Source organism: Taeniopygia guttata, chromosome 10 (assembly GCF_048771995.1).
Source record: "Taeniopygia guttata chromosome 10, bTaeGut7.mat, whole genome shotgun sequence".
Lineage (NCBI taxonomy): Eukaryota > Metazoa > Chordata > Aves > Passeriformes > Estrildidae > Taeniopygia > Taeniopygia guttata.
The window spans coordinates 12487771-12511944 of NC_133035.1; the positions used below are offsets into that span (position 1 = coordinate 12487771).

At 41.8% G+C, this 24174-nt stretch overlaps 1 protein-coding gene across 1 annotated transcript in view; it reads right to left on the minus strand.

Annotated features, from left to right (window-relative positions):
* ABHD17C (abhydrolase domain containing 17C, depalmitoylase) overlaps positions 1-17394 on the minus strand; it is a 29387-nt gene extending 11993 nt beyond the window's left edge. Inside the window, exon 1 of the mRNA XM_012578525.5 lies at positions 16421-17394. Within this exon, the coding sequence (XP_012433979.1) occupies positions 16421-16953 (533 nt within the window). The 5' untranslated portion in view covers positions 16954-17394. The remainder of the gene's footprint in view (positions 1-16420) is intronic.
* Positions 17395-24174: the final 6780 nt, after the last annotated feature.

Below are 24174 nucleotides of genomic sequence, written 5' to 3' on the forward strand. Positions count from 1 at the left end.
AACAGTTGCTTCTGCCTTGCTGGGGGTTTGTTGGGTTTTTGGTTTGTTTTTTTTGTTTGGGTTTTTTTTTTTTTTTGGTTGGTTGGTTGGTTTTTCATTTCCCTAGACAGCAGGGAAGCAGGAAATAAGAGTTTTCATTAAATGTGCACTGAAATTTAAGCAGGAACTTGTGCCACAGGCATGTGATATAATAGAATAACTTGGCCCCTATAAGCACCAATTTTTTCATACTGAGTGAAAGCAAGAAGGCCACTGACAAGCAAAAAGGACTCTTGTAAAACATCCAAGAAAAATGAGCAATGATGTGGCTCATGCATCTTTGAACTCCTACCTTCACCATTCCACTGCTTTATGACAAAAGGAGAATAACACTCCAAACTCAGTGCACACTCATGCAATGAGAAGGAGTGAGAACCTTCCTAAATTAATTTCTAAATAACCACTTCTCAATGTTGGGGGTTGTTTTATTTCTCTAATCACAGGGATAAATCAAAATCAAACCCAGTGTAAGTTTAAATACAAGAAGCTAATGGAAATAAGACCTAAACACATGGATATATTCAAACATAATTCCCACTGCCCCCCATTTCCTTTGCATTAGTACCCTTAAAAATCAGCTGGAGTTCTGCAGACAGCACTGGCACAAGATTATAGTTTTGTATTTAAACAAACACAGGAGCTCTCTACTCATCATAGTTTCCTGCTTCTTCCAAAGTACTTTCTTAGACCAATCTTGATTCATACCATTTAGTCCCACAACAGGTAAATGGCATATAAAATGAATTTTTTACTCCAGTTATTTCAAAAATAGAACACTGGACTTAACTTTAATGAATTATTTTGCATTTAATTAAGATGCTCTGTAGCAAATAAACCTGGAATACAGAAGACTGGAAACTTTTGCTGGCTACTAAGTACTACCTTTATGACCACAGCATTAATAATTCACAAATACTCAGTCAGCTCCTTGTAGTATATACTCTTTACTGCAAGCAGTGTACAAAACCTATACAATCATTCTCTGAGGTACATTTAAATAAAATGAGACAGCAGAAAAGAAATCAGTTATTTTCACAGAGCAGCTCAGTCTATAGTATCTTCTGAAGGAATCCATTATCTTCACCCTCAGTGTCCATCTCATCTCTCTCCTGCTGGAGTGTTTTCACTGCAACTGCAGACATAGCCTATGCTCTAATACAGCAGAGCTAAGGTAGATGATTACTCCTCACAACACCTGATGTGACATTAAAACTTCAACTATCTTTTTACTGTTGCAAAAAGGCTGTGCTTTTGGGCATCCTACACTCAAAACCTGAAAAATAAGGAAAACTACTCCCTGTAATTGTGTGCCCAGTTAGGGTTGTTATGAAAAACAAGAAAGATTTTATGATATCCACATACATTAACACATTATCTTTAAATGTAAATACTTCAGTTAAAACAAGCATGTGTCAACTTACACAGAAATTGATTCCCAAGGAGACACTAAGCAAACCCTGAGTGCAAATGCAAATACTGGGTATGCATTCACACAAGTTTTGTGCTTTCATAGCTGTTTCTTCGACTTCAGCTACTTCCAAACTGGAGAGCCTTGCCTTATTCCTGAGTCTGAAACCTCACAGTGAGCCAATGCATTTTGGCTCACCTCCCAAGCCCATCACATAACCCTCCTCACCAGCCTTGGCTCAGCACTGGGAAACTGGGGGTTTACAAGCCTGGGGGAAACAATCTTACAGCTCTTCCACAGTTCTCAAATCATTCTTGTTCAGGAGCACTGTCTTCTTCTTCTGATATTTCTCTCTGTTTATTGAAGCCCCTTTGACACCTGTCTCAAGCACTGCTCTTGCCAGGATTCTCTGCATCAAACACCAGCTCCGTGATGTATTTCCCTTACCCTGCGCACCTGAAGCACCACGCTGAGGTGAGGCCGCCCTGCTGTGGCACTAATTGCCATGAGCTGCACCTAGGCAAGGCTTAAGCCTCTGACTCATGAGCTGGGATTATTCCTGGGAGGAGCACAGTGGCTTTTGACCAGAGCTGCTGCCTGTTCCACCCATCTCCGACGTTTCTCCCTTTGCAGCAGCTCCAGCCCAGCTGCCCACAAAGCAGGGAATAACTGCTCCAGTGCACACACCAGGGACAGGCAAGGCGAAAAGAAATGGCTCCAGTCGAGTTTCCTGTCAATGCATCAGGCTGTAGTATCTGAAAATAGCTATCACTGTATAAGCACAGAAGGAAACAAGACTAAACCTAGACTGTAATGGATCAAACTGCAAAGCTCACCAAAAATGTCTTACCAGAAGGTTTGCACAGCTGGTTAGTCAAACACACTGTAATTTCATAAAAAATGATATTCCTGACCTAAGAATCTTAAACTAGAAGTATATCTGTAAATTTTACTGAAGGCAGTTAGCTGCTTGGATGCTATAGCAGCATTAAATGGTTTTCTCACACTGAAATTAATATTTCCGAGAGTAAATATTTGGAAGATTAGGTGAAAAAAAATTCAAAGCAGAGCACTCAGAAACTGATACCTACAGAATTTGGCCCTTGAAGTGCTCAGGTAATGAATCCCACCACTCGTTGAATTCAAAATCCTTTCTTTCATGTAGCGGGCTTCTGTTTTGTGGTTTGTCTGTTGTTTGTGCTTTTTTCCTTTCTTGCCTTCCTTTTGCATGCTCTTTTATCTGTTTACTGTTTATGCTTCACTCTCTAAGTAAAAGCTATTTAATCTACAGGTTTTACTAAGATCTTCACATTCTCAAATATTAGCAGCATTAAATTACTTGGTTTTGCTATGATTATTTGATATAGCTGACAAGCCATTAAATGTGAAATATGTGGCACTGATACAGCATTTTCCTTACATCACTTACAGACAACTGGAGCTGTATTGAAAACACAAGCTGGTAAAACTAAAAAAGATCCAAGTGTTACCTCCATAGCGCTGACAGAGGAGAACAAAGAAAAAATTGAACTGTCTACACAAACAGCAGGTGCTCGTATCCAAAATCCTATTACAGCCGACATTTTCACACTGTTCTTCAAAGACCCCTGCAAGTCTGAATGCTGTCTCTCCCACAGAGCACCAGAGCTGGAGTTCAAGAGGATTACACGGGAGCTGGAATGGATAAGGCTTGCAGGAATGCAAGCACACAAGCTGGATGCAGCATTTCTTCCATGCAGAAGCATTAGTGCAGCTCAGGCAGTGATCTGAGTCTCCAACAGAAAAGAGACAACAGAGCAGAAAGGCAGGATGGACAACAAGAATGGCAGAGAGGTCCTGCTACAAAAGTGATCCATGACAGCAAACTTGTCCAATGTTCCTAAAAAGAATCAACAGCAGATGAAGGCATCTGTCCCCAGAACACAAGTCTTTTAGCAGCCAGCACTGTAGGAAGATGACTCAGCTGGCAGTAGGATTTCTCTCTCCTTTATAGACTCACACTAATATGCTCAAGCACTGCAGAAGGACCAAGTTATTAGGTAAGAATGAGCTCCTCTCAAAGAAATGCAGTATCTCAAACTCTGAAGGGCTCTGTAGAGAAGCCCAGTGCAGAAGTGTCATGGTTTGTGTTATCCAGGAGGCCAGACATCCTGCTTGGATAGTCCTCCTTCCATTCCTTGGAAACATTTTGTGTTTCTCTGCTACTCTAACCATTTCCACAGACTTGAAGAAAGACAGTATTTTCTTTTGATTTGAGAATCAAAACAATAGGCTCTTCCTCTGCAATGACATGTCTCGTGAATCATAAATAGGAAAAAGTCCTACTTGGATAAATGACACTGTAACCTCTATTTTCCCTCAACCCATGGTACGTGCAGAAAACACATACCAATTTTTTATTTGCTCAAAACACTGAGCTTTGTCAGAGTGTGAATCTGCATATGTTTAAACATCTGCTTTCAGAAAGTGCCAAATTCACAGCCTTACAGAGAAACACAACTCTCCTGATGCATCTCTCTCGTCTCTCTCAATTATCCATTTTCAAGTGGATTCATTAAATATTCCAGCAAATACCAAGAACAATAAGTGGCAAATGGAAGATGACAGACATTTCATGAAAGCAATTTATTACCTGAAAAGATTCATCCAGTATCTTTTCAGAGACAAGAAAACCTCAGTGTTCTGGCTTTTTCTGTGCCATATTTATATTGGCACTCTTGACTTTTAAATCAGACTCATCTATTCCTTTCTTCCCAAGCATCCTCATCTTGCACATGTTCCTTTAATGAACTTTTAGCCCAATCAATGTTCAACCCCCAGTATGATTAAAAAAACATATAGCAATCACCAGGATTAACAGTACCATATGTTTTAGAACAGCAGACCACAGATAACTAGTTCAGAGCTTAAAAATCAAATTTCCTAGCCACAGCCTTTATCACCACAAACCCAGGGGCTAAATCCCTCTTCCTTTCTCACAGTAAATACTACTTAGAATTCTCTACAATAAAATTTAGCACACAGTCAGTTTCCTCTATATACTGTTTGGTTGAAGTGCTTCTAAATCTTGCCTTGTGCTCACTAAGAAACTGAAAAGATAGCACAAAAAAAGTAATTTTTTACAGAAACATATATCTGCATTTAATTATATGTAGAAACATTAAGCATCAGTAAACTTAACCTGTCTTGCAAAAAATGTTATTCTAAAAAGTGGCAAAGTATGTCTGTACATCTAGAAAAGTACTAACTTTCTGAAACTCAGATGAGAAAATTCAGTCCTGAAACCAGGTGATATGTAGTTGTTCAGCTTATCCAGCTGCCTTATCTTGGCTCATCAGAGTCTATGGAGTAAAAGACATTTTGCCCAGACTGTGCAAATCAAGAGGCTTTAAGAATGACCAAACAGCACACTCGGGAGACTTAATTTTCTGCCAACACACCTAGTTAACAGGGCCAATTGCTTTTGTACTTTTTTAGTGATAGATTTCTTGCTCGTCAAATTTTTCCTCTCAAAGAAGGATGCTTACCAAGCAATTACCAGCTATGCCACAAGAAGCAGAAGTACCTTGAAGTGGATCAAGGACAACTGTTAATGCAATCACTTAAGGTCATTATTTCAGCTGATGCTAAAGGTAGAAACTGATCTGCAGCTGCATCTTTGAAATTTAAAAGAATAAAAATGAGAAGAAAAGCAGCTTCTGGATGTTATTCATGTCCCTATTTGCCTCTCTCTCTGATGCAGTCCTTGTAAAGCATGTAGGCACCCTGCTTGACTGCATGCAGGATCACCACAGAACAACTGGTTACACAGGAAAAAATGCTAGTAATTCCTGTCCATGCCACACTGGCACTTCCCTGCCTCCCAATAAACCAGCACAGCACAAAGAAGTCTTGTACTGCTGGAGTTTCTATTTTTGAAATAAAAGATAACAGCACTGTGCTTGGAAAAGAAGTGTATTAATGTCTACATTACTACTCAAGTTGGCATTCGGCCATGTAGGTTTTCTGCAGTTCACCATTTCACAACATGGACACTTTCAGTTACAATCTACTACTCTTCACTCCCCCCAAAACACATTTTTCTTATTTAGCTCTGCAGAGTTCCACTTTACAGTTCCAACGGATATAGTGTTTCCCTTTTGCCTAATACCATAAAGCTTCCAAGAGAGGCAAAATAGAAATATGAAATGAGAATTTAAAAAAAAAAAAATTAAGGAGGAAGTCTAGCCAGTTCTACAGTGAAGAACAGGAAAGAACATAGTTCACATGGCCCAGAAACACCAGGAATATTGGAAAGATGAAAAACAGAGTAACAGACAACAAACGATGCCTGTTAAATTCTCCTCTGCCCCTCAAAATTCCATAATTAAACAAGCTAAGTTTAAGATAACACTGCTACCTTTATTTCAAACTAACACACAAATTAATGTACTAAAAAAAGAAAAATAGAAAATTATTATGAAAGTCAACTAAAGAGAATAATGATCTTTAGTGAAATTTCTCCTGCTGCTAAAATGCAACAAATTTAGAGCTACATCCAGATAAGAAATACAATACAGAGCGTTTATGTTCTTTATTATGAATATTAAAGTGGATTTTTGGATGGAAAGACTAAATTCCTGAAATAATTGGAAGGTGCCAGATCCTATTTGTGTCAATAGTGTCAGCTCCATGTGCTACACAAAATGAACTACAGATCTTACATGAGCTTTGACAGAAGGACACCCAGTTTGGAAGGGTGGGATATTTGGCACCAGATTCCTTCATCTCAGGATAGAAAATAATAAATCAAGAAGACTACAATCCACTCACTCTCTACAAAGCTCTGTGAACATTCAGGATTAATGACAATATTATCTTTCAAGATCTATCAAAAATTCAGATCCAAATTATCTTCAAGTATGTTCCATCACCTTCATTTTTTATTAATGTAAATACAAATCAGAACAATTTCTTTTTCTAAAAGCCAACTTTGTGCCTTGTATTCCTTTACAGAGTAATTTCTGCATTTTCAGATTGATTTTAGTACAAATTTCAAAGAGAGAATAAAGAACTAATTGTCCTGGGCCTATGCACAGCAGTCTTTAGAAGTGAACATCACATTACATGAATAATTAGCAAGAGTTCAGGGGAGAGGGCAGACGGTTTTGCTATCAGAGAAACAGAAGGCTGGAGCTGGCAGAGCCAGAGCAAGTCAAAACCTTTCAGGCACACTGGACAGGCTTAAGGTTAAAACCCCACTTTGTATCTTAAACTGCTGTAGTGACTGCTGAAAGGGTGCTGCTTCTTGCATCAGAAAGTGCTGCCTGCAACACACGGCTAAGTCCCAGTATTTATTAACCAGTGTGAGCAAAGGTTACACGTTCATAAACCCTAGGCATAAAAATAGCAAAAGTGTAGCTTGAAATGTTACCCCACCTCTTGCCACAACTCTGGTACTTTTACAGTTGGTTAAACTTGATGAGATTCTCATACCCAGACTGAAACAGTAATTTTTTCTGTAACATTAACACACATTAAAGCCCATGTTTTATCAGAAAAAGACAAGCTTTTTGCAGTAGGGGAGCTACAACAAAATATACTACAAATAAAATATGTAATACAACTTAAATATGCAAGTTGAGGTACATTTCAGTCTTAGTGGAAGGAGGAAACTGACTGGCTCTTAAGTAGCTGCCTCAAGGTAATAATTGTCCAGGGAACACCTCCAAAGTAAATATTATATGAAATCAGCTACTTCTTTCAAAAATAATCCAAAACAACACTTAAAACATACAAACACCTATGTGAGAAATGAATTTCTGAACAACAAAGATCATGTTAGAAAAGACTTCTGTAAATTTACCATGGAGAACATGCTCCAAAACCAAGAGCATTTTCTTGCAAGATGCCATTTTCCCCAGGCTGTCCTACAGCCAAAATCACACTTAAATTCATCAGATGTTGGGGAAGACTGTACAGAGTTGGGACAGTGATTAAGTTCTGCCCAAACTGGCCCAATGCTTAAAGCAGCAAGTCAACTTCTCAAACTTTCCTTTAAAGTATAAATGGTTCTATATACCATTTTGGTTATAAAGTGATCAAAAAAGTTCACTTTATTGTTGTTGGCTTTTATATGTTGCATATTATTAAGGCTTGCAATACATGGTGTAATAGATAAAATATCTTGTTTAATTTATTATAAAGAACTATTAAGATGCATGGAATAATGCTAAAATAATCTGAACCTAATCACAGTTTATCTGCACACTGGAGAAAAAAAAACAGCTGGTTTTGCTTTTTTCCTGATGTTGAACACCATTTTTCCAGCTCTGTAAGGACATTCATAGCAAAGCTAGCTAGAAGTTAGGAGGAATGCTTAGAAAGATTCTCTAATCTGAGCAAAATCCATTGTAAACAACCTTATTAAAGGAGAAATATTTCAAGTCATATTATTAAAGGGAGCTTTCCTGAGAAATGTGTTGAAGTTGGCCTCAGACCTTTCAGACTTGTTGGCTCCCATTATCCATTACTCCACAGTTGTTCTGCTGCACACAGAAAGAAATGGCCATGCCACAGCACAAAGTTAAAATTAACTGGTCTAACATACTGGGATCTTAAGAAATGTGGCAGTATCCTGTAAAAAAAATAACAAAAAAATAGTATCTCAGAGCTTCTAGCTGGCACTGCAAGCCTTGAGAAGGATCACTTGCCAGACACTGAGCTATGCAGCTCAGTTAGCAGCATGCCTTGGCTGATAAATAAGGCTCCCATGAGTCACAGTTCTTAAAGTAACATTTCTATATGTAAGCAGGCTTTTTAAATGAGGCACAGTAAAACTAAACTTCCTAAAAACATAGCCCAAACTGGTGACAATTAATTCCTAATCAACAGCTGAAAATAGAATTTTCATCTTGAAGGTACACCTAGAAAGAACTTCAAGAGACTGTACAAATAAATAATATTACTGTCAGAAAAAACATATGTAAAGTTCTTCTAAAAAATTTGCAATACAAAATAAAAACCAGAGGCAATACTTTGAGATTACCTCTCATTTAAATTTTTTCCTCTAGACTTTGAGGCAAGTATACTAACTTAAAACCCCATCTTCCACATCAACATCATTCTTCATTTGTTAACCTGCATGGAATTCCCCTCTTTGAAAGTTGAGAGGATACAGATTTATTTCATGATTATAGGTATTTTCCCAAAGACATGCATGTGCTTATCAAGAGACATGAAACCAAGGCTGGGAAGGTGAGTGGGCACTGAACCAGATTCTGCTGTTTAACCTAATTTTGTGCCTTTGTATTTTTGGTCTCATAGTCAGCAAATCCAACCACAATATTTAATTCTAACAGGAGAACCTTTGTTCTGTAAAGCTAACATAGTGGTTAAAAATATAGATATGGACACAGATAATGCCAATATAACTCTGTCATTATACAACTGACCTATGCCTGCACCTTTCTCTGATTGTTTGTGGGCAGCAGAGCTTAATGTGCAAATAACAGTAACCCATTTTTCTCAAATTAGCCCTGGGAATAAAGAATGCAAAGATGTTCCTCTGTCCTTAAGCTGACACTGTGCACTATTCATCCATCCCATTCTACATTCTTAGCCTTCTGTTAAAAGCATCTTTATTCTGCTCTGTTCATACAGAACTTCCTGAATTTACAATCCCACATTTCCCATTGCTCCCAAAACCTGACACACTGAAAAAAAACACTGCCAACAAAACACTCAGTTTTAGTCAGGAACAAAATTGAGCTTCATCATCAGATGTCAGGCTGAGCATGCAAGACCAGTGTAAGTCATTCACCTAAAAACTGGAAAGCAGGGCAGTCAAGATGAAGCAGCAGCAAATGGGTCACTGCAACTGCTTATTCAGTTCACCACTGCTCATCTGCAGTAACCCCAATTACCCACCACCAACTGACACAGGAGATACTGTCTATTGGTTGGTTTTGTATTTTAGGCCATACAAACCCAAGCTTTAAGAGTCAGATAAAAACCAATTCTTAATCACTTCATTTCAGACACCTAAGAGCCATCAGCATTCAAAAATTGTAAAAAGATTTTCTCTTCCTAGATTCAGTTCCTCATCTTGTACATAGGTGGCTTTAATTCCTCTCAAGTTCAGTGGCAACTGAAGCCATCTCCTAATCCACAGGAAAAGATTTCTGATCTTCTTAGGGGCTGCTTGGCAAAAGCAAGCCTGTATATACACAAGCATGTTAGGTACAACACATCTGGACCTTGTTTTGTGACTCATTTCAACTGCTTCCAAGAAGTCTTGTAATTAATTTACATTTGTGACGGAGGGCAGAAAGGATTCTTAGTTATTCATTAAATTTATTATCAGCTTTGGGAAAAAACCAAACCCCTATGTTATTTGTTCATTTTCTTTACGAGTGCTGCATTATCTTGAGACCGTTGGTGTTAAAACCAACTGAGAATACAACTGTGGAACTTAAAAGTGGGTCTGGGGCAGGGATGAAAAGTTAGTAGCATCACATCGGCACATCATACTAAAAGGAAATAGGAAATTCAGACCTTAGTCCCAGCAGTGAGACTCCAAACAGCCAATACTTGGCACTGCCCTTGTACTAGTCTACCTCCACATGAGGAAACATCACAGGACTGAAAAACCCCAGAAAACTGAAAAGGAGCTGCTTTCTTCATTCAGTAAGGAACAGAAATATCCATTTGCTGACTGTCAGTTTTTCCCACAAAGCCAGTTGCTAGCAGATAACCACTTGCAGACCCTGAAATGGTTTCCACCTATCCATTCCCACAGCTACCTACAGTCCTGGACAGCACTGCTACTTTTTTTATTCATTTGCTCCTTTTACTTATTTCATGAGTAATGAACTTGTGTAAACATAGCCCAGCACTTTGGAATGTTTCTAAGCAGCAGAGTAACATAGAGTAAAGGGTGAATTTTGGAGGTTGTTGTTTTTTTGGGTTTTTGTTTTGTTTTGTTTTGAGATTGTCATGGACTGGAGACTGACCCTGGCTTCAGAGCAAAGCCACTGAGATTTAGAGTCCAGCTTCAACTCCCCTGTCAAAAGCAAACTGAACAAATCTAAGAGCTACCAGCAACATGCACAGGTCAAACAGCTGAGCAACCATCAACTCAGACTCCAAAGGCAACATTCTGTATCTAGAGAGAAAAAGCTGCCTTTCCTCTGCACTTCATGCAATTTTGTGCTAAAAAGCAGACAGTTACAGCAGCATGGAGGGTTTAACAGTATGTTCCTCTAGGAATCTTTTATCTTCAGTGCTCTGACAATGTTGAGAACCAGGTCCCTCAACCTTTGTACATCAGGGTAAACCAATATCTCCAGTTCAGGCAGTTAAATTTCAGGACTATCCACACTGTTAGCCAAAGGCTCTTTGGCAGCTTATTTTTCTCCCCAAATAACACCAGTTGCAAAACATTCTTGACAGTGAAAAGTTTCCTTTTTTTTTTTTCCTTTTTAAACAAGCTTTGATCTTGTAGTCCTGACAGAAACAGGGAAATATTTAACAAAACTACTTATACTTCAGTGACTAAAAGACGTAATACAACACCAAAGCTCAGTAAACATTTTGAATAACTTTGAACATCAGAGCACCTGCTCTGAACAGTTGTTGGTATTTATCCCAGGGACACTCATCATCTGAATTAATCTTTGCTCATTGCATAGACAACAAAAGCAGAGGACTGTGCATGCATCTATTTTTGCTCAAAGTTATATGCAGCCTTTCTTGAAGGCAGGCAGACCATGGCAAGTAGAATAAGTTAAGTTTTAGAGGATAACAGCTTTAAACAATCCTTTGGAGACACGGTAACATTATGGAAAAGCTGGTATGACTGAACAATCTACCAGATGATGCTCCATGAAGAAAGGAAACCCCGTTACTCCAGGACTATTAACTGTGACTCTGCCAAGCACTGCTTTTTGACGTGTCAGGATTTAGTTGGTAACTTTTGATAAAAACCTTTAAGCAACCAATCTAAAGAACGTGGCTTAGATCATGCACAAAATATGGTGCTAGTGAAACAAAATTCTGCTGCAAAGAAAATTAAAGTAGAAATCGACTATTTTGATTAGGCAAGGCAAAAATCCCCTGAAGCTGTTATTCACCTGGAAAGCTGTAAGCACCTCATCACATCAGAACGGAGACAAACTAAACTGACACAACCTCAGAAGATTAGTTATCACTCTGGCCTAATCCAATTAGGTGTGTTCCTGATTTTACTCAATGTAAGACTTCTTCACCAGCTCCTACACAGGAAACAGCAATAATCTCCTAATAATCAGCACCACAAATAATACAATTCTTGCATAATTAAAAGTTTGGTGTACATTTTCTTAACATTAAATTTTGGCAAAACAGCTTAAAAAACAATTCAAACATTCTATCTGCTACCCAGTGATCAAAGGCCTGTCAGTTTTACTACACCATATCACAATTCAATTCCTTCCATCATACCATATTGACCAAGAAGCATGAGGAAAACTAAAAGTGAACCGATGCTCTCCTATGGATTGAAAGACAAATTCAAATGCGCCTTTTTGAGAATTAAGGATTTAAACATTACAATAACATCTATCATTTATTAAAAGCTTAAAAAAATACTAGTTTATATTGTGCACCATGAAAAACAAGTTGTATCTTGTTAAATGCAACAAGAACAGCTACTCTAAGCTATTTATTAATGACATTTTCTTCACCTCCTTTCAGAATCCAAAAGATGGACTGACAGGTTCTGCTCTTTGATACTTTACTACAGAAGCAGAGGGAGTGGGGCAGCAGTGCCTTCTTTCTTTTGACTAGGATTTTAAAATACTTCACCAACCTTCTCCAAATTTTTAGGAAACATACAAGTTGATTTTAATATAAATAGCATATGATCAACAAAACAGCCATGGTTATGTGCTTGAGCACTGAACCCAAGCCCTACATGTGCATCCTGTTTTTAAGTACTGTACATTGTCTTAATGTAAAAGTGTTAGAAAGTTCAACCTTCCCATGTGGGATTCAGGAAAGGGGGGGAAGAGGAGGACAATCAAGTCATTTTGCACAGATGTTGCATTTAGACAATCAGATATTAGGATAAGAGACACAGCTGAACAAAAAGCAGCAACTTAAAACCACATGGACAATGAGAGACGACAGTCTGATACACATTCTCTTCAATTTGGTCCTGATTTTGAAACAAACAGAACAAAATCAACCCAAACTGCCTAAAATAAAACACTTATAAAAAAAATCTGTAGCAATAAGACAGAAAATTCTTTCTGAGAAACATTAAGATACCAGATGGAAATTTGTTAATCAAGTGGAAAAAATACATATAAAAGACCAAATTAACCACTGATCAATACTTGATAGTGGAATGAAAAGAACCAATGTTACAATTACAGCCTCTGAAGAAAAATCTATAAAAATTCATCTTAAGGGAACAAAACTGTATGTCAACATCTTTACTGGGCTGAGAGACAGAATTCAAAATTAGCAATTAGTAATATTACCCTTTACAGTTTATTCCATGAGAAAAAATATTAAATTCCTTTAAATTAAGGAAAATAAGTTGTCTTTACAAAGACTAAAAGAATGGAGAATAGTTGAGAGTGATTGTGCAAAAATGGGCTGATAATTGAAACTGAACAAAAGAATTTGATTTTGGTTTTTTTCATCCACTGTTTTCAGATAGTTTTATAATCATTTGTTATGCAAAGTTTGATTCCTAAACCTGTATGTGATAGCAAGATCCTTGGTTCAGGACCTTGAAAATATACAGTCACAATCTACAACCATGATGGCAAAATGAACTGATGCCTTGAAAGGCTGACCTAGAAGAGAGGCTGGACAGAGCTAAAGGATAAAGTAGGTATTTATTAAAAGGCCTTGTACCTTGGGCAGTACAAGAGCTGGCCAGGGTTACACCCAAGATGAACCCAAAATGGACAACTGGTCATGAGGTCCCACACTTTTATAAGTTTTGGTCCATTTGCATATTGGAGTTAATTGCCCAATTATAGCCCCAGGTTATGAAGTTCCATCCTCAATGTCTTTCTCTCTTCAATTCACCGTTGTTTGTACTTTTTGGGCCTGGAGCTTGTAACAGTTGTTCTTGGTCTCAAGTTGGAAAAGGATTGTTTTGTCTGCCTACCCTGTGAAGAGAGCTTGCTAACACTTAATATGAAGCTCAGGTTACACACTAAAGCAGCATAGAACGTGAAAAATATGAAAGCTAAAACTTAAGGCATCACTGCCAGCTCACCATCATTTCTAAAATTTGACAGCTTTCCCCAAGCACAGGGTTAATCCCCACCTTCCTCAAGGCAACTTGCAAAACATGCAGGTTAATTAATGATTGCTAAGTATCAGTGATACTTCAGAGGCACAGTTTAAAAGGGAAGAGTCTCAGACTTCCAACATTTTAATGATTCTTTTTCTGCTGCCAGGTGGAACGTCTGGTGGATTCAGAAGAGCAACAGCTTCCCACGGAACTTAGCACAGATGACTAAATGCTTTTGATGGCACAGTGAACCTCTATTTTAAGACTGCACTTTTAACTTTGCATTGGAGTTCACTACCATATGACTGGAGGCCAAACGCCAGGAATTTGCATTAAGAATGAAAGCATACACAATCTCCTGGAGCTACCGAGGAACTGCTGCAGCAGGAATGCTATAACATGACATTTTACCTCAAGAGGCATACTTGTATTTCTGCTGCAGAATATTTCACTAATTGTGAGCCACTTGGATTGAGGACTAGCAAATGATCAGTCTTGTAAAGCTCACACTGTTACCTGGAGAATTCATCAGCAGAAAGGCTAAGGTTTCAGCTCATACCTGTTACAAACAGTCATCTGCTAATAGAATTTATTTACTTTCTATTGAAGCTTACACTTTACAGTGGCCAACTTCTTTACTGGGCACCTAAAACACTGTAATCATAAAATCACAGAATTGTTAACATTGGAAAAGACTTCAAAGAGCATCGAGTCCAAACATTAACCCAGCACCACCATGATCCCCACTAAACCACATCCCCAGGTGCCACATTCACATGCCCTTTGAACTGTCCCAAGGGTGGTGATGCCACCGTTTCCCTGAGCGCCCAATTCCAATTCCAAATTTTGCCTCCTAAAAACCTAACCAATGCCAACTACTCTAACTGTACCCTCAAGGTACACTAAAATATGGAATTAACAAACATTGCAAAGTAAGAGCTGGGAAATTTCAATTGCCACCCTCAATTTAAGGTGGAAAGCAGAGCCTAGATTTCGCATAAACCACTGAAGGGACCCTGATGGAAAACTACAAACCTGTCCAGTCACACATTTATTGAGGAAGCCTGATCTTTTCAGAGCAAGTTGAGCATGTGGTGGCATGACCTACTGGGTCAGGTTTCTTAAAAGATTTAAGTGAAGGAACCCCTTGTTTCTGGGCCTATGTAGAAGGTAAACATATACTAAATGCCTGTCAGCATAGAAGAAGCATCTCCAGGCAGATGTAAAAGCACTTTTTCAGAGCTTGAGAAGGTTTAAATGAAACAATATCATCAACTAAGCATCAAGTGAAAGAAAGAAAACACAGTAACCAAAGGACAAACATTCCCTAGGCTTGGTTTAGATGCAGCACTTTTCCTCCCTTGAATCTTATTTACATCACCCGTGTGTGTTGTAGTGGCACTTAATAATTTATTATGCATACGCCATAGCAAAATCACTTCTTTACATAAGACCATATTATTTATATTCAAGGGAACAATTTTTTTTTTTTTTTAAAGTCCTGGAAAACAAGCCCAGAATCTGGTTTGCTCACCAAGCAGACAGAACACATGCTATGGAAGGGTAACTTCTCCCTACACCTTTCTCTCCCCGCTCTTCGCTTGACTTAGGCAGAGCAATGTCAAAAGGCATTTAGACTCCACAACTAACCAATCCCTGGATTCTTGCAAAGCCAATTATCTAAATTAGTAACAACTCCTGTCACTATTTCTGAAGCTGGCACGTATCCCCAAGATAGACATTAAATACGCACTTCATGCAAGCCAAGTTTGTCTATGAATGCCAGAGCCAAGAACTAAAAACGTTCATCGCTCTTTTCTCTCGGCCTACTACAATTTAAGCTTTTTAAAGCTCATTCTTTCAGGACATGTTCTATGAGGTCATACTTTAAGAACCACTTATGCAACAGCAAAAGGAGTTCATGGTTTCTGGGGACAGAAGTGAGAGGCCCAGGGACGGCCATCAGGTATAGCAAGGAGCCAGAGCCAGGAGCTCTGCTCAGGATTTTCTAGAAGCCAAGGGCTCACTGTTTCCACTCACCATGCTGCTTCTTGCCAGAGCCTTCTCACTGTTGCTCCATCCCTTTGGATGCCACATACTTTGGCATCTCCTGGCAGAAGCCCCAGCTCTACTTCCAGATGTCAACACTTTTTCCTCCAGCCCACTACCATAAGCATTGGATAAGAGTTGTTTGAGGCCAAAAGAGAAAGACGTCCATGTTGCAGGAGCTTGCATGAAACCCCAATCATGTCACACAACACCAGCAGTTTCATGGTAAGCCCTAGCCAAGGCTACTGCCAAATTCAGTCAGAGCTTTGGCTCACCTGGGTTACCTCTAAGTGTAGACAGTGGCAGGCAAGTCTCGAACAACAGGTTTCTTGCACTCTGCAAACTCAAACTGCAACCAGTATGTCCTACTCAAGATGGAGATTTTCAATGGTGAAGCAATGGCTAATACAAATTACAACTGAATAATCCCTAAACCTAGAAAAAGCCAAAGGATGAAGGTTTGCCCATCATTTTAGCAAATGAAGCCATCCAGTAAATCACAATGTAGCTGTTCATGGAACATCTGGTGAGGTCACCAAAGTAACTGAAACCATTTACAAACCCTTCCCTTCCACCAGCAAGGTTAACCGTGCAGACTTATTAGGATTAAAGGGAGACACAGAAATACCTTGTCCCCAGCATCCATTTACCTTGTCCTGAGGGCTTGCCAGGCTGCATCAATGTCTGCGTACAGGTTTTTCTCAGAGGGCTTGCCGGTGCTCACCCCGTAGCCAGAGTAGTCGTAGGAGAAGACGTTGCAGTTGATACGGGAGCCAAGGCCAATGTAGAAGCTGCACATCTGGCCCAGGTCCACAGCATTACCGTGCGAGAAGAGCAGCGTGTACCGGCCGGTGGGGGCACAGCGAACGAACATGCAGCCCAGCCTGTTATCTCGGGCCGTGCGGGAGAAGAACACTTCCACGGCATCCAGTTCCCGCTGGGAATACTGCCAGTCGGCCCGCTCGCTGAGGTGCAGGCTGCAGGTGCCCGATGCCGTGGGGGTGCCCGCCGCGGCCGCCGCCCCGGGCTCCTGCTGCTGCTCGGGCTGCAGCACGGTGTAGGTGGGCTCCGGGGGCAGGAAGGCCAGCTTGGCAGCGATGCGGCTGGGGCAGGGCGGGCAGCAGAACAGCCAGCACAGCTCGCCCAGAGAGAAACCGTTCATTCTGGGGCCTTGTTCTGGCATCAGAGACGCCGGAGAAAAGCTAAACCTCCCCTGGAAAGAAGTCACACGGAACCGAGCCGGAGCCCTCCTCCGACGCGACCTGCCGCCTTCCTGCGAGGCCACCAGCTGCCCTCCCAAAACGCAAACAATGGCAACCTTGGAAGAACTACAGTTCACAGCAACGGCAATGCAGCTCTTCAAAGCCTAGAAACTGCTTATACAAACCAAAAACACAACCCCACGAAATACAGATGGGCTACAACCAGCCTCCAACTAACGCTACAGCAAATGCAACTCTCCAAAGCACGACCCTAGACCCCCCTCACCGCACATGAGCCACACGTACACATTTACAAAATTAATTCCCCGATGCCACGGCTCAGTGCGGCGCTCCAGCCCCGGAGCATGGAACATGCAGGATCCAGGGATCACCTTCCCGCACGCACCGCACCCCGCGCGGCTCCACCCGCTCCGCCCGGCCCCCAGGACGCCCCGCAAGGCAGCGAGGGGCCCCCGCAGCGCCACCGCCCCCGGCCCGGCCCCGGCAGCGTCCGCGGGAGGAGGAAGATGAGAAGGAAGAGGAGCACGAGGCGCAGGATGAGGAGGGTCGAAAGGGAAGGGGAAGGCAAGGTCGAGCTCAGCCGCGCGCGGCCGCGGGCAGGGCCATGCCGGCTGCGGCGCGCAGGCTGGAGCGGGCAGCGGCCATGTCCCGGCTCCCCCTCCGCGCCGCCGCAGCGCTTCCGGGTTACGGGCGCGGAGCGGCGCCGCCGCAGGTGCCGGGGTGGGTGCGGGGCTGTGCCGGGCCGCGCCCGCAGCGGCGCCGGCGGGGCGGGGCGCCGGGAGGTGCGGGAGCGGGGCCCGCAGCGCCGGTCGGGACGCAGGAGCCGCCGCCGGGCCCTTTAAGGGACCCCCCTCCCAAAGCCCTCCGCCGGCCGCCCACCCCCGCGCGTGCGCGGCGGGCCGGGGGCGAGGGCGGCGCGCGCGGGGCCATTTCGCGCCCGCCGAGGGCTCCGTGAGGGGACCGGGCTGGGGTCGCCCTGAGGCTCAACCTGAGGCTCAACCTGAGGCTCAACCTGTGGCTCAACCTGAGGCTCACACCTCCGGCACTGCCCCCGCCCCGCTCCGAGGGCTCCCCGGGGCCTGAGCATCGCTCCTCGGGTCGCCCAAGTTGTGCAGCAGTGCCCATGGAGCTGCTCCTCCGCAGTGCCCGGCTGCCGAGCCAGCTGTGCGTCCCAGGCACAAAAGCTCTGGAGGATCTCCTGGTTTGTCGGCAGTTTCGAGAGATACCTCGGAAAAGTTAAAATGGTGCAATTGCAGAAGCCTCATGAGGGTAATGATCTGTATCCCAAGTAATTCATTGAATAAATTAGCAAATTGCTTAGAGCATATGGCAGACCCCATGGATAAGTGGTACAGCATCTCCCATGCATGCTTGACCCTGAGAGCAGAGTGCAAAGATTGTGGGCAAATGATGTTTATGTGTCACATTCTGTTGGTAACACAGGGTATAACTTAGTTAACCAGCATTGCATGCTTACTGAAAAAAAAAAAAAAAAAAAAAAAAAAAGTTGCGTAGCTGAAGTGAAAATATAAGGAAAATTACACATGTACAACTGCACTTACCCTGCAATTCTTACACTTCCTACCAATGTCCTGACTTGAGACATGGTGAGCATGTTCACCCCTTTGTGTTGCTCTCCTCCTGTTTGGCCATTACCTAAGCGCTAAACCTATGAGGAACAAAGTTTCAAAAACTCAGGAACTGGCGTAATTTCACAAGTTACAAACCTGAGATGCCCTTTCATTTTTGTTAACACTTGCCACCTCCAAGAAAACTCAGTTCAAAACCTGTGTACAAAAGGCTAGTCATGTGTGATAGTCCTTTGTCTTTGGAACTGGAACATCAAAAATGAGCTCAGCCCCCATCCACAGCAGTCTTTAGTTTTGCTAACAATGGGAATTTTAGAAATGTTAAAATCAGCTGGCAATAATTGTGTCTATGCTGACTGTTAAGCAAGAAAATGAAAGGCAGAAATGTTTTATCTCCATCCAGCTTGAACTTGTGGCCTCTGGCATGGAGAGGATGTTCCTCCAGAGGACAGAGAATACCCAGTTAATTACACATGTCCCAGGCACATCCCACTGGAAGGGTGACAGGGTCCAGAGATCAGGCAGGGTAATGAAACTTGTCCCACCTACTTGATGCTGGGTTCCTTTGGGTGGCAGAGACAGCCAAGGCACCCTGTATGGGTCAGGAAATGATGAAAGGGACTCCTACTCCACAGACTGTGATAGGAAAACACAGAATAGATAAATGAAGGACCCTGTGAAATTCTTTGAGAATGACAAACGCCCTCAAGCTCCACCTCAGCTGTTACAAGAGACATTATTGATAATCTGTGGGAAGACTGATACAACCCTGAGAAAGCCTGACTATACCCTGAGAAGTGATTTGGCTGAGGAGAGCTGTGAAGAGCCTGTCTAGTGCTGCCCCTCCGTGTCCCTCTCCCTACCCACACACTGAAACTGAGATAAGAGCTGGAATCTGGGCATCAGCACCTACTGAAACTAACGTTCCTCAGAACCCTCCCAAAGGCTGTATGACTCGCTCAGAGCCAGACAGCAGAAGCTGTTATATTGTAAGTATTCCAAAGAATAGGCAATTAAAAGGACCATATTTCCCATGTGCCACCCTGGCCCTTCCTTAGGTCATGCTTGCAGTAGTGAAATTAAAGAATTAAAGTGTCCTCTTTGAATCAAAGGGGAAGTGTTATGAATTTGCTCCTTGAGCTAATAGGGCTGTGCAAACCACATTTACTACCAGCCTTTAAGTAATTTTTGATGGACCGAGAAAGATGCCTCAGGTAAGCAGGGAAGATCTTCAAATAGCTACCAAAAAGGCAAATACAATAAACAGAACACACTGTGGTCGGTTATGTCTTGATTTTTTCCATGTCCTGGAGCCTCAGCATGCCTGTTGCAAGGGCAGAGCACTTTGCACCACGCTTCCTTTTCCTGAACACTGGATAGACAAAATAATAGGCCAGAAGACACCTGGCAGCAGCTCTGTGAAGATTACTTATCCTAAATATTAACTATGCCTGACTTCCTGCTGTGAGGCTGTTACAGCTGGATAAACACTCCTCATACCTGCACACCTGCAACTATCATCTGCTTCAGGACTGGTTACAAACACCAGACTCAGACTAGGAAGTTCCTCAAAGTATTTTTTCCTATTTCCTGGACAAATTACTGCTCGTGTAATTTAGTAACTGTGTATCCCAGGCCTGTTCTAGGAGATGTTAAAGCAAGTAGCTGACAAGCAATGGCTCTGTCAGCTGAAACACAAGGCAAGAGATCACACTGAACTCTACCAAACTCAGGTGCAGGGCAAACAATGAAGCATTATTAATGAGCATACGTGGCTATGTTCTCATCAGCCCTGTCACGGTCAAGTTCTTTGCAGTTTCTGGAAAATGGTGTGCTTGAAGAAGTATTTAAAACAGAAAGATTAATTTGCTTTGGGAATGGAAGACTATCCCAAACACAAGAGAACTAAATGTGATGGGAGCTGGTGTGTCTGGAAAAGAATTAATGGGAAACAGAGGGTGGCATCAAGAACTTACTGGAGACCTACAACTCTGGTGCTAGTGAGAGGATCTTAGAATCCAAGTCATTTAGGCTGGAAAACACCTTTAAGATCACAGAGTCCAATCATTAACCCAGGACTGCCAAGTCTGTCCCTAAAACATGTCCCTTAATGCCACTGTCTCCACATCTACTAACACCTGCAAGGAGGGTGACTGAACCACTTCCCTGGGCAGTCTGTCCCAGTGCTTGACAACCCAACCCCGTGAAGAAGTCTTTTCTAATATCAATCTGAGCCTCTCCTGCTGCAACTTGAGGCCATTTCCTTGTCCTATCACTTGTGAGTTGAAAGAAGAGGCCAACACCCACCCAGCTACAACCTGCTGGCAGATAGCTGTAGAGAACAATAAGGTCTCTCCTGAGCCTCCTTTACTCCAGACTCTGGTCTCTGTATAGCCAAAACTTGAAGATATAACACCTAAATTAATCACCCAGGGTCAGCAAGCTAAATACAGCCTTTGGTAGATGGCCCATACTTATGTTTTTTCTATTGGGTGTATCCTTCCCTACATTGTACCAGCAGAAAGAACTTGGATTACTTATTTCTATTTCTGTACCTGAGTGAGACTGTAGCACGAGACTGTAGCAATTTTCTGCCACATAAACCCATGTAGCATTAAACTTACAGGTCTATATGGACAAAAATGTATCACTTGCTTTACCAGAATGAATAAAAAAATAAGAAAACTCGTGGAGCTTGAATGACCAATTTCTTCAGAAATATGAGTAAGACAAATGACACTCTTCAGGGTTTAAAATAGCTTTCTTCTAGGTCTGCGGTGTTTTAGTCAAGACTCAGCTATCCTCAGATTTGCTGTGAATACAGTATGAGAAGAATGTGGAAAGGAAAACAAAGATGTACAAGCATCAAAACTTATGGGAGGAAGGGTGGGGGAAGGGAGAAGTGGCAGCTATGTGATAATATACAATGAGGGTTTAGAGTCTTGATTTGCAGTGACTGCACTTTATGCCTGTCACTGGCAAATTGACATTTTAAAGATATGTTCTTGACTGCTTTTTCATGTCAGTATCTTTGTTCAGGCTATATCTAGGCTGATGAAAGGAATTTCAATTAAGGATGAAATCTTTTCCATGCTGTATTGAAATGCACAGGGTGGGAGCAGAGGGAGAATGGAGCAATGAAAGCTCTATAGAGAGTTCTTTAAGGCATCTTGCTGACACAGGACAAGATAGTTTAGGAATGCCTGGGGCAGTGCACTCTGTAGTGGTTTACTGTGCCTTTACAAGGAAACAGTGTGCATTCACCTCAGTGCCTACTGCCTGAGGCCATATATCATTCAAACAGGGGACTAAGGGTTTAATAAATCCCAGTCTAGTTTAGTCTTCAAGGGAACAGCAGTCCAGAGTCATTCAGGAGTGGTAGGGAGGGTGGCCACATAATGTAGCAGGAAAAGGCTGATTTTCACCCTCTGTATGTAAGCAGTATCCTGGGAAATGAGAGGGGTTATAAATTTGCATAGTGAAAGCCTTAGGGAAAAGAAGTGTGAAAAACAGTAAGACATGGATATGAAGACAGTTCATGAGAGAGAGAGACAGAGAGAGAGAGAAAGAGAAAGACAATAGAAAACTGAGAGCAGGGGGGGAAAAAGAATACTAATTGTACAAAACCATATCAAACCCACTTTATCCACCTACTTTGCCATCACCTAATATTTGGGGTGAAATACAAATTAGCTCCCACTGAGCACTTTCATAGGTATGTATTTCTCTTTGCATGTTTGTCCTTGTCCACCATTTTTCCAGCCTATGTCATGGTGAGAATTTTTAGTTTGCTGATATATTCAGAATGCTCACCCAGCCCTCCCAGCTGGGCTCCAGCTGTCATGGTGACTTTCAGAGAGCAGCTGATCCACACTCCACTCCCACCCATGCATTCAGAGTGGGTGTAACAAGTGCATTCCAAAGACTCCTTAGGACCTCTCCATGTACCTGTCAGTGGTGCCTTCCTTCAGGTCTCAATCTGGGCATTGAGGCGCTACTGCTCAACAAAACCTGGACAGAGGCAGAGCTCTGTGTCACTGTGGCCAGACCCATAATCAAGCTATCAATTAAAAGTCAATTTGTGTATGTCTACAGCATTACAGAGTCATTAATGTGACTGAGGCATAGACATACATTTCGTTCACTACAATAATTCAGCTATTAAGATGATCTGATTTATCAGCAAGAGCCAGAATGGCTGTTCACATGGTTTACCTGTGTCCAGTTATTCAGGGCTGAGGCTGTCATATATGAAATCTTGATCTGAGCATTTGCATACAACTGCCAAATACCATGTACGTTACAGGAACTGAAGTGAAAAACTGCTAAAATCTCCTGCAGTAATGTGGGAGCTCTGATGGTGTATTACACTGTTCCCTGAAAAAAATGTAAAACTAGACCAATTGGTTTTTGTGTTTCCCCACTTTCCAGAAATCATCAGAAAACATATGCTTCATTTCATCATAAACCTCCAAGGCATTTTCAAGGTCAGTGGAGATGGAGTTCAGGCTCCCATTCATGAGTACTGGTCATGTAATTAAAATAGAAAAACATATTTTGGCTTCTGCATGCTACTGTGTGTCAGAAATCAGCAATGCTTTCTTGAAGCATGTGGACTCTTCCAACTGCATGTCAATCTTCATATCCAAAGCTTGAACCGTATTCTTCTGCTGGAATAAACCCATGATAATCAGCTAGAATTTAATTTTTAAAAAGAACAAGCACAGAAGGGCCAAAGGGGATTATTTAAAATCTGTGGAGATCTATCTTTTTTTTTCTTTTTGACATCACTTAAATTTGGTTTTCTGAAATCATACAAAGCAAAACCACCATTAGTCTGAGACTATTCCTCGACTTCCTGAGAGATGTAAATTTGAAAAGTAGGTCGCATGTTTTCACCTGAAACATGTATTTGAGACTGAAAACCAGACAGCCCCAAGCATTACCTACTCCTCCCTTCCTTCTCTTTAAGCTCTTATCTCCCCTATTCTCCCTAGAAATCCTGGATAAAGCCTGTTGTTCTGTTAACATGCTTTTATCAGTGCACAAGGAAGCAGAAAACTGAAAAAAACCTGTGAAATGTATTCCCTCTTTGGTGGTGCTGCTGGGGGTTACTTTACCAGTCACTAGACACTGGTGGCACTTTTTGCTTTCTATGGCAACAACAGCAAGGCATCAAGAACTGCTGCCTGTCCCAAGTGTGAGCTTTGATTTTGTGGCACTCATCTGGAATTCTCCACCCTGATGTTCTGAAAGCAAATAGAGAAAACTTTGAACAGATATGCTGTCACAGTGATCTGGAGGGAAGAGGTGAAGTGACCAAAACTGCTGCAGTAAACCAGTGTACACTCCACATGCAGCACTGGCTGAGTGCATTGGGCACATGGGGCCAGTGGAAGAAGCAGGATTAGAGACAGGTGAGCAGAGATGCTCTTCTTTGTGAAAAGAGTGGTAGGAGGCAGCAGAAATGACACATTCTGGCTTCGGTCCTCACCAACTACCTACAACTATTACCATTATTTAAAACCAAATATTTTTCCTTTTAGCTCAAGAACAAATTCTGAGAAGAGAAGAAGGGGAGACAGTGAGCTG